At 22.5% G+C, this 12,197-nt stretch overlaps 1 protein-coding gene across 8 annotated transcripts in view; it reads left to right on the top strand.

The window, feature by feature from the left end:
• LOC129611095 (potassium voltage-gated channel subfamily H member 7-like) overlaps window positions 1-12,197 on the top strand; it is a 144,435-nt gene that overhangs the window by 84,728 nt on the left and 47,510 nt on the right. For 6 of the 8 annotated variants that reach the window (XM_055524040.1, XM_055524037.1, XM_055524036.1 and 3 more), the window contains 2 exons: window positions 856-931; window positions 6,344-6,451. In XM_055524040.1, coding sequence (XP_055380015.1) covers window positions 856-931; window positions 6,344-6,451 — 184 coding nt within the window. The remainder of the gene's footprint in view (window positions 1-855; window positions 932-6,343; window positions 6,452-12,197) is intronic. The other 2 variants (XM_055524043.1, XM_055524042.1) reach the window with 1 other exon arrangement.

The raw sequence follows: 12,197 nt of genomic DNA, 5'->3' as shown, positions 1-12,197 counted from the left end.
AATAAAAAGTCGTGTAATCAATATTGAATGTTAATATTATACAAAATTAATTCAAATATTCTTTCGAAAGTTAAGTATATTTCGGAATATCTACTCAATAATTATTGTTATTTATACATTTGAATTTCAAAAAATTTTCTAATTAATGCACTTTCACGGCTGATTTGTACTAATACAGAAAATAGTAGTTTTTGAGTAAGATACTGTTATACATATATTAAAATTTTAATTTTCCGTCTTCAACAGTATTAAATTTCGGTAAAATACTCCTATAAATCTAATTTAATTGCGAAAACAACACAAACATAATATTTATATATTTATAGGTTATTGCTTAGGTAAACAAAAATCATTATAATATTTTAATATAACAAGTATGAATCTATCAAAATTTACACAAAACATTTAAATTTTATAACAGGTTATCTCAAATCATTTTATGTCATTATTACCATGACAATGACAACATTTTTTTTTTAAATAAATTAATAAATTGAAGGCAAGAGTGAATGAAGGTGAGTGATAGAGTTTTTGAAGTTTCGAGTAAATTAACTTTCTTTCAAAGCAAAATAATTCAAAAGTCGCACATAACACCTTTTAAAGAAAAGTTGTCTCTTACACTGAATCGTTTTTTGAAAAAACGGGTTTTTGCATATGAAAGATAAACATATAAAACTTCTATTTATGCAATAAACCCATTTTTATCAAAATTGTATATGACAGCTTCATTCACTCGTGTCTTCAATTGTAACACAATTCTTATTGTTTTGAATTAGGAATTTTTTAAATTTCATTTAAATTTGAAATTAAAAATTTGTATAATATTATTTAATACCCTTTTTTGCCGTATTTCAGAAACCCGTAACTGCTAAAAAAGACAAATCAGAATTTGTACATACTAAAAGTTTAGATTTTGATAGTCACTATAAAGGTAAGTTTGTTTTAAATTGAATGAAGAACAAATTTTTTTTTTTTAAATTTATAAACATACTTTTTATTTATTATTCCATAATAAATTATTCCTTATAAATAAAATTGAAAATTTTAAATTTAAAATAAAATCACTTTTAAAATAACGAATTACGATATATAAATTAATTTACGATATAAAATTTGAACGAAAAAAAAAAGCTTTATAGTTATAAACTTTCAGAATAAAAGCTCTCTCTATCTGAAATTTTAAATTACTGTATTTAATTTTTTTTTATTTATTTTATTTCCCTTGTGTTAATTTTATTTTGAATCGTACTCGTATCTGTTATACTATTATAGTTTTAGAACTAAATAAAAATTTTAATATTTTTAAATGTCTTTCACGTATAATTGTTATATTGATAAAAGGAAAAAATATAAAAATATTATATATATTATTTTGTACACAATATAAATAATTATTGTCTTTGCTAATTGTGTACTAGAACCAATCATTAGCTAAATCAAGAACCTTATTTAATAAAATGTTATACATACATGAAAATTGAGAATAATTTTTTACAAAAACAAACATTCAAAATAGTAAATGCATGTCTCAATTTTACGAAAATTCATAATATAAAAATAATATCTTCATTTTGTTGTAGTATATATATATTATTAAATTATAGTTTATGTTCTAAAAGCACCAACTATTAGTTGTTATATTCTTATAATAAATTTAATTATAAAAAATAAATGATTTAATTAAAACATTATGTAAAATAGTAACAAAATAAAAATAATTATAATATAAGATAATAAAAAAAAAACTTAATATACTGACTATTTTGAATAGATAAAATTTGTATAAAGGAAAAGCTTTTCTAAATAAAGTGCACTATAGATGTTAGATAATATTATACAAACTGCTAGAAGTATACTGTTATACATAATTCATGTACCTATTTTCTATTGTACATAAAAAATAATAATAATATATTTTGTGTTACAGAATAAAATTTAATAAAATATTACACCGTGGAATAAATGAACTTAAAAAAATTATTTTTTTTTAGTCAAGAAACTAACCGCGAAATATTAGGGAAATTTCTGTTAAATTATTTCGAAGCGAAATTATTCTTTCAATTTTTGGAAAAGTAATTTTTTTCGCTGAATTTAATAGTGGTATTTATCATATACACAAACCAGTTCATTATTTTTGTTTTATTTTTATTTTTCTCATTTTATTTTTTCACGATTTTAGCAGTGTTTCTCAATTAAAAAAAATTTTTTCTTTTCTTATAAAAAGTGTTGGCGAGTTATTAGTAATTCACTAATAAATATTTCTTTTTTAAATAGCCTAGCTTACCTATTCCGATGGTAATCGTCGTTACTCGGTTTCTTTTTTAAGATATTTTAAAGAGAGCAAATAAAATCTTTTTCAGATGAATGTCGGTCTGTCTGTCTCTCTGTGTATCTCACGTTGGGCTGAACCGATTATATGTGAGTTTTTTTCAGCTTTGTCACAGATTAATCATCTTTTTGGATAGGTCAAGCCTCGAAAGCTTGAGTTTTGTTGGGTCGATTTTACATTTTTCCGGAGTACCTATAAATGTAAAATGGACCCTCTAGAACAATGAACTTAATAGGTTTTTGAAAAAATCAAGAACCGAACTAGCCACTAAATTTTATATTTTTCATCATATTTACGGAACTAATTGATGGAATTCCTTGAAATTTAATATGTGAGTTTCGGCTGTTATCGAAATTAACTGGCAAACTTTTCAAGGAATTCGAAAAGTATAATACGAAATCGTACTAAGAGTCAAATTAACGTATTTCGAGAAATATTACCTAAAAGTAATCTTCTCTAAGTAATCAATATCAGAGAATAATAAACTGAATTATTGCTGGAAATAAAATTTACACATTATATAAACATATTTATCTAGTAATATCGAGTTTATTAAGGAATATGTGTAAAATTTAAAAGCTTGACTGAGATATCGAATAAACATTGATAATTTTAATTTTTTCTTTTTCCATTTATTTTTATACATTCAGCTATATATTTTATATTTTATTTTAGGTGAATATTTTCATACATACACAATATCTCTAGTTTCTCTTAACACAATCATTTTTCTTCACTACTAAAACACACTTTTAATTTTTTTTTTTTTGAATAAAATTTCAACAAGTAAAATTATAATATTTTTTTTTAATAATTTAAACGAAATAATAATAAAATAAAAAATAAAATATCAAAATAATTAAGAATAAGGAAAAAAAAAGGACGCTTTTATTGTATAATTTTTTTTTTAAATGGCTGATTATTTGGCTGTGTGTGTTGTTAATTTAAAAACAATTTAATAATTATTAAATTTTTAATAAATGTGAGTGACTTATAAATATTTTGTTAAAATTTATGTTTCACTTTTTTCTTTATATGGAAAATATATCAAATAATTTGTATGTATGTATATCTGTTTTTTTTATATTATTAAAAAATATGATTTTTTTTTTGTTTTTTAATAAATTTGTTATATAAAATAAAATATAATTAGGTATTACAAATGTTAGATAGCTAATATTAAATTATGAAATTAAGTTTCAAAATATATCATGGTTTTTGGACGCATATCCAACATAAATTATTTCTGCATGATTCTGATTATGCTGCATAGCTACATGTATTAATAAATTGTGCAGAAATAAGTATATTAATTAATGCGCTTATGCTATATATGTTGAATGTCATGCCTTGTTTGATAAGCTATAAATTAAATTTAAAAAATTTAAATAAATAGGGAAAACTTGCTTAAATATTATTGAAAATTGAACCTAATTAAATTATTTGGCGACTTGATCATGGATATTGAATTTTATAAACAAAATTCGTAAATGTTTAAAAATCAAATTAAACAATCGAACAAAATCCATGAAGAGTGTTTTATGCGTAATAAGCCTTCGCTAAGAATTTTATTGCTAATTTTATAATTTTTCATTAATTTTATTACAAAATATTTTTTTAATAAATATTTTATTTGTACAATTTAAGTTTTATAGTAATGGTCCGATTCTGACTTTTTCGGCATCCTACTCGGTTTCTAAGAAGTTCGCCCACCTGTTTTTAAGGAAATTAAGTCATAATATTTGCGCCCCTGTTTTCCGGCGCAATAACTTCAAAAATCTTATCAAGTAAATTAAATTTGCGAACAGAAAAATATTTGCTGGGTGTTTGTAATTTTAAAGTCACGACATTTATAAACAAATTCCAAACTATTCTAAAAGCACATACACATATCATTGACGGCAAATATTTTTAATCGATGCACAAAAAAAAAAAAAAAAGAAATATGTTAGATTTGTTAATAATAATTCAGCGCAGATCAATAAGCGATCGTTAATTCTTAAAAGTATATTTAAATAAAAATTAACATTTTCATGCAAACTGTGTACAATAAAACAAAAACTACGCGGTAGTCACTATTGTTTTTGCTATAAATATTTTTAGGCTGTAATAAATTTTACTCTTAAATTTATTAATTTCAAAAAAAAAAATTTGTACATCTGTTATTTATTGGAAATCAATATTGATTTAACTTATTTGAACTTCTGTATAGAGAAAACAAAAATTAATTTAAATTTTAAATTGAAGTTCATTTCTATACGGTCTATTGTCAAATTATATGAACATAATTGTATTATTTAACAATGGGTGATTTTTTTCCATTTTGGTTTTTCGTATTTTCATTGTTAATTTAAAATGGACTGAGTCTAATTAGCCTTTTCGCCACGGAAATTCCGACATTCAATTATATATTTTAAGTTACTAATATAATGGTATTTCGGTAGGAAGGTTTGAAATAGTAATTATGAAAATTAAACTCTTTGGTATACCAGTAAGTCGCAGTCATGGCTTCATAATAACAATTGTTAGTTTATCGATTCAAAAAGTAGTTCCATAAAATCTCAAATTTCGAGTGTTCTTTCTTCAAAAGCATAAAAATCACCCTGTAAATAAATATGAAAAATATTAACAATGAACGTTCTTAGGATTATTTTTATGTTTGGAATTATTTTAAAATAGTACATTGTAACTGGTTACCGAGTAAATACTTTGTGTTAGCACAAAAAACTAAAGTCAAACTAAAGTTTAATTCGAAATATCAGTTAATTAATTTAGCTATCAGTTTAAATTTTGTGTGTTTGATTGAACATTTATGTGAAATCACTTTATATATGCTTGAAAATTAAGAGATTATGGAATAAAAATATGCTCTTAGTGAAAATTCAAAACATAATTTTTGCGAAATTATGTAATTTGAATAAAAAAGAAGAATTTTAAAAAGTTTAAAATGAATAATAATAAGTGCTAAGATAAAACAACGATGCTTTACAACAAATTTGGAATCAATAACAACGTATCAAATCTTAATTGGTTGCATTTTATATTCAAACATCAAAATATTGATCTTAATTACCTTTATAATGGTAAAAATAACGTAAAATTAATATTAAATACGATTTTTCACAATTTTATATAATATGTCAAGCGAATTGCTTTGGTCAAAGATCAGTAGTTGTCATGTAACTTAATATTGCATGAACGAGCCAAAACAATAATCATTTTGACGAAAAAAAGGCAACTATCAGATTCGTTAGCAGTTTTTGTAGGAAAAAATAGAATGAAATAAAAACATTAAATTGTTAAACTGAATACAGACTTTACTCTGTACACAAAAAAATAGCAGCATTTTCAACTGGGCTATATTCTAGCGTTTTTTTGTCAATTTCAAAATTTTTCTCTTATACCTACAATACTTCATTAGTTTTAACTGAAAATCTGTTATTACAAATTAATTTTAAAATCAAAAGTGTTCTTTCTACATTATACACTTATTTCAATTCTAATATTCTAAATAAACAAATTTTTAGACCAATGGTATAATATTGTTGTATACCACTACGAATCACCTTGTATAATGAATTTGTAAATTTCAGTTGGCAATAATTACATAAAGCTAGAATATTTTTTAAGTCAAAATACTTAATACGTATATCAACATTATAAATGTTTTCTTATAGTGAACAAACATTTACTTTAAATTGGTGTTTCAATTTATAATTATTTTATTTTTATACTATTATTTTATATTGTTATATTGAAATCAAATTGAGAGTTACTTTTATAAAAAAAATATATATATATAGATAGCGTTATATACCTACATAAATAGAACCCCAAATTATTGTTCCTTCCCTTAATAAGCTGTTGTGTTTAGAACATAAAAAGCACAAGCTGTTGAAAAAAAAAAAATATTTAAAAAAAAAAAACAAAGTAGAAAGAAAGGAAAATATATGGTTTTCTTATTTTTTTTTTTTTTTGTTTAATTATATATTATGATGTGTTGGTTGAATTTAGATGAGGATCAAAGACTTATACACAATGTTGTAAATGAAACCACAAAACCAATTAGTAATCATGGCCTTTTACATAAACGAGCTCATACTGTCGACGATTTTATGAAAGGTAAATTTATGGTTTGGGTTTGGATTTTTGAAAAATTTTGTTTTTTATTTCTTTTTGATTTTTATTTAGTTTTAAGAATTCATTTTTTTTTGTTTAAATTTAATTTTCTAAAATTCAATAAAAAAAACAACAATTTTGTTTTGCAACTATAGGAACTTGTTTTAAAACTTTAAAGTAAATTTTTTAATGAAATTTTTTTTGTTTTTTTTTTTATATAAGAATTTTAAAATTAATGGCTTAGTAAATTTTTGTTTCAATTCAGATATTTTTTTATTCTTGTAAAGAATTTTGCTTGTAAGTGTATCGAGGAACTTTTTTGATGATGTCAAACTTAAAGTGTATAGAAAACATTAAGTAGTTTTGGAAGTTCAATTCTGATTGAGATTTTAGCAAAATTATAGAATATTGCTTTTACGATAAATAATTTTGTTGCTCTTTTTTTTTTTGATAATTTTAAACGATCATTGCACTATTAACTGCTTAGTCGTTTTCTTTCCATTAATTTTTGCAAAACTAAGTTACCATTTGCACAACGACAGGTCAAACTCCCCTTCAATATTGTAAAGTAAGTCCAACTAGCGAAAACTAAGATCATTTTACAAGTTGAAATTATGTTTCGTAACTTGTCCATTTCAAATTGTTGTTCGTTTTCAGCCTTTATTAAACCCAGAAATCTGTTTTTTTTTTAAATTTGTTCCTAAAAATTAGGGACTCCCACTAACTTAGTTTCTTTACTCTCTGTTTTAAAATTTCACATTGCAATGATATTTAGTGGCCCTAACTGGTTTTACTAATTAAATTGATAATTATCATTATGTTGTAACATTTGAAAGTGAAGAGCTGAGAATGATTAAATTTATATTTTCTACGTTTATCCTTTCTTTGTGACAACCGGTAGTCCTTGAGGGATAATCACTATATGACGAACCATCTAACTTCAAACTCCAACTCAATTTTAATTTCAAATTTCAATTTCTTTTTTAATTGGCAAATCCTATCTACAATGTAATTTACGGTTCGTGTTTTAAATAAAATCATGTTATGTGAATGAAATGTAGATTATGTATGCGGGTAATTGAACTCCGATTTCTTAAATTTTTAATTTAATTGAACTGATAATGTTATACGTTAAGGAAAATTGAGAAAATATTTTAAATATTACATTTTAAGTTTGACATTAATTCATTCAAAATATTATATTAGAAAAAATTTAATTCATATGGTTAATTTAAAAATGGCTTATTGAATTTTTGTCGGCCTCTATACATGCTTTGGAATGTGATTACCTATGAATTAAAATAAAAGCCCTCCCCCCATATGAATTAATATTAAATTTTGTTTTTTTTGTCGCTTATATTATTTTTAAACATAATTTTTTTTCTATAATGTAATAAAATATTTTTTTAATATATATGTAAATGCTTTTACAAAAAATTTTGCAGCATAAATTTTTTTTAAATATTTTTCTCTTAATCTTCAAAATGATTTTGCTTGTAATTCTTCAAATGCTTTAAAATTTTTTTTTTGGCAATGCATGATGAAGAAAGCCTGAAATTAATTTTTTTTTTTATTTTAAAAATTTATTTTTGATTATTTTTTTCTTTTCCATTTATCTAGAAATTTTTTAGTAGAAAATTTATTAAAACAAAAAAATAATAAGAGTAAATAATTACCTATAATACAAGAGTACCTTACTGGTTGGTTATGTGGAAGAAGGATATTTATATTTCATTAACTAAATTTAAAGGATTAAAATATTAGAAAGGAAAAATTGGGGAAAAATTGGCTTTAAATTATATAAACAGAATAACAAAATTATAAATAAAAATTAAAAAAAAAATTTCTTTACAAAAATCAAACAAATCAAATAAATTTAATTTAAAAAAAGAAAAAAACGAGATACATGAAAAATTACATGTTAAACATTGACATCATTTTATACTTAATAATAATTTTTATAATCACACAAAAGTCATTATTAATTTAATTCAAATAATAATAATGGATTGGTTTCTCATTTGTATTCACATTGTCTTGTTATCATTACAATTTTAATAAAGTATCCAAATTCGAAAATGCTATTCAAAAGATAATATTTTTTTACTTATTTTGAAATCGAAGTAATATAGTTTTCGAAAAATTGACCTGACACTATAATAAAAAAAAAAATCGTGTAGGTTGAAATTATTATTTAAGATGGAATCTATGTAAAATTTTCTTTTCTCAAAAATAAATGCCGCTTAATCTTAATAATAAAAGTTATATATGCATACAATATTAAGCATATCTCCAATATGTCGTATGTAGAGACAGAATGAAATATTTACAACATTTAAAAAATTTCAATTTAATTAGAACCAAAAATGTTTAGTAGTACAATTTTTTTTTTATTTTAATAATCTTATTTGGGTACTGCTTTGAATTTGCACGTATCTGTATTTGTACGGTAAACTGTTATTGTAAATATTATTTAATTATTGGAAATTTTAATTGTCTCTTTAAAAACTATTTTCTTTTATGTATTCACATTATTTTATATGATAAATTACAAAAAATAGGATACAAAAATCTTTTTTGAGAACTTTTTCCAATATGCAAGAGATACTTATGATAGCAATTTTTACAAAATTTTTATGTTGATTTGGTTCACTGAGATTTAGTCTGAGAAGCGTGATATTGAAAATTCCAAATTTTCTTTTATAGATAAAATTACATCGGTTCTCAGTATAAAACCCAGTATATTGAATATACAAAGTATTTGGCATAAGATGAGATTAAATAAATAATTTCAGGGACTTGATCAATTTCTAGCAAAAAATTGTACGGGTTCCAAAGTTTAGTATTTATTTATATGGAGAAAAAATCTGGTTCCTATCTTTTTCAATAGACTGTAGCTTGAAAACAAATAAATATCTGCACCCTCCCAACTCATAAAATTCTTTTCTGGAAAATGATCAAAGAATCATTCCCGAAATTAATTGCCACCTTATGTGAAACACTTTGTGTACTAATTGTATTTATATTTACCAATTGTTCAAATTTACATTACAATTCGATTTTAATTTAACAATTATTAAGATCCAATTAAATTTCGATTTTACCTAAATTGTAGACAATCAATCATCTATTAAATTAGTATTCGAACAGGATGAAAAATATTAACGAAACAGATTCAATAATTTTAAAAACAAATATTATTGTTAAGATTAAGGCCAGGTCATTTAGAACTTTCCATTTGGAATGTAAACTTTTAAAATGCTTATTATTTTATTTAAATATTTTTTTTGTTCTTCAAAATTCATTAAAATTTTCCAACGCTTTTCAGCATTATTTAGCATTTCTTTCAATTTATTTATTTACTTTTTAATAAATATTATCAATATGCTTTTTGAAATTATCAATAAATTAAACGCTTTTAAAAGTTCAATACACTATCTTAAGTAAAATAAAATCGCATCTAACTTAAATTACTATTAAAAACCTTGCAAATGAAAAAATGAAAAATAACAAAATTAAATTTTAAGTTTTATTTAAAACAAAAACAAAAAAAAAATTAACAACAAAACTATTATTTAAATTTCATGATGACATAAAAAAAGGAAATCATTTGAAATTACAAAAATCAAATCAAATACAAAAAATATCAAATATCCAACGTCACACAACATTGTAAAATAATTCATTCATCTTCATACAAAAATTCATTTTGATTTTCCCTTTAGTTTTTGTGTCAAAAATTTTGTGTTCCTTTTCACTTGTATCTCCATTACCATAATAGATTTTATAGAGAGCATCCTGTTGTTTAATCATTAATTTTTTTTTTCTTTTAAGTTTTTGTACTTTCAATTTTCTTGTTCATTTCTATTTTATGTTTTGGTGGTTTTTAGGTAATTTTATTTCATTGATATTCAATGTTCTCAAAACCAAATTTCACCCGAAATAGGATATTAGAAAAATTAATATTAAATAGAGTGACAAAAGTGATAAAGGTTATAATGAAAACGGAAACTTTAATTCTAAATTCTTAAAAGTTTTGTGTAATATTATTCTTGTTATGTTACCTGATTAAAATTTATTAATTTCAGTGTAAAATATAGAATTTACGTGATTTTGTGCTACATACCTACGTGCCATTCATAGTCGCTAATTTGCATGAATCTTCCTAATCACGTTTTTATCGAAAATCTTAGTAAATCGACAATTTTTTTACACATTGAAACTAGTTGAAATATTCTTGGTTTTTTGGGAAAAAAATTATAGTACCCTAGTTTTAATTAAAAAATTGAATTTTCCATTTTGAATATTTCCATTTCGATTGCTTAAAAAGGAATAATAAATTATGCAATATGTGCTTTTGGCTAAAATAACAAGTACTAAAATTATTTTTTAATTCAGTAAATCTTTTTAAAGACACTTTGCAAATTAAGGAATTATACTAGATTAAATCTGTGTACAAGTTTAAATGGTTTATTATTAAAAATCGGTATCATTATGAAAATTCTTATATTCAGATTTGCTGTAGAAGTTTCCACGCTATTATTAACTTTATCACTTTTGTTATTTTATTATTGTTAATTTATTTTTCAAATATTCTATTATACCGAAAAAAAAACTCATTCTATTTACATTTAATTATTTTTACATACATAAAATATTAAATACACATCCTTTGAGTGTTACCAGTCAAAATAAACAATTAAAAACTGAAAGACTTATAATTAAAATTATTGTACAAATTATAAAATTCCCTTGTAACGGTCTTAGCTTTTATAACACAACAAATTAAAAACAACAAAAAAGAATTCAACATAATTTTTTTCTTTTATTTTTTTTTTTAATATAGAGCCTTAGAGTTTTACACGAGTTTTATTAATATATTATATAAATAATATAAATAGATCAACATACGAACATATACATTATATGTAAACCTACAAAATGTTAAACATAAAAAGAATTTTTTTTATTAATTTCCGTTTTGTTTTTCTTAAAAATCTTGTTCTTCCTAGTATCCACCTGCCCCAACCGCCCTCACCCCACCCACGTCCGAAAAAAAACGAAAACATTTTAGTAATCCACTTAGAGATTTATTCATTTGTTATTGATTAAAATTTTCATAGTATTAATTACTTCAAATTATTTAAATTGAAATTAAAAAAAATAATTGATAAAAAAAATTTTTATAATTCACAATAATTAAATTAATATACTTTTTTAAATGATACTTTTTCCCTTTATCCCTTTTTTTAAAATCCTTATATATGATTATTTTATATTTAAAAATTTTGAATGATAAGTAAGAAAATAATTGCACAAGGTACATTGATCTGTTATCGACTGCATGCAAGTATTCACTAAGAGAATTAATATACCCTCAGCTTATGCTTATAATCGAATCACCAAAATAATAATCCCAGTGATTTTATTGTGAAAAGTTAAATCTTATTATTGTGTACACAAACTAATTTTGTGAAAATGGTTTGTGTCTATAATAAAATTGTTAAAAATTAATGATTCGATTATCAGTTTATTCTCACAATAATTTAATTACTCAATAAGAATTATTTTTCGAAGTGATTTTTATTTAAAAAATGAATGAGACAACATTTGTGCCGGTAATTTTGAAAAATCTTGATAATAATTGACGAGTCGAACGACTCTTCTTTTTATGTCAAACATTATTGCTTCATAGTGAGTTAAATTATAATTTTTCACTCGAATCTAATTCAATGATCATAATTACCGC

The sequence above is a fragment of the Condylostylus longicornis genome, unplaced genomic scaffold, assembly GCF_029603195.1.
Source record: "Condylostylus longicornis isolate FDR11 unplaced genomic scaffold, ASM2960319v2 ptg000048l, whole genome shotgun sequence".
NCBI lineage: Eukaryota > Metazoa > Arthropoda > Insecta > Diptera > Dolichopodidae > Condylostylus > Condylostylus longicornis.
Note: the sequence above shows the minus strand (reverse complement) of the source record. Positions and strands in the feature narration are given on the sequence as shown.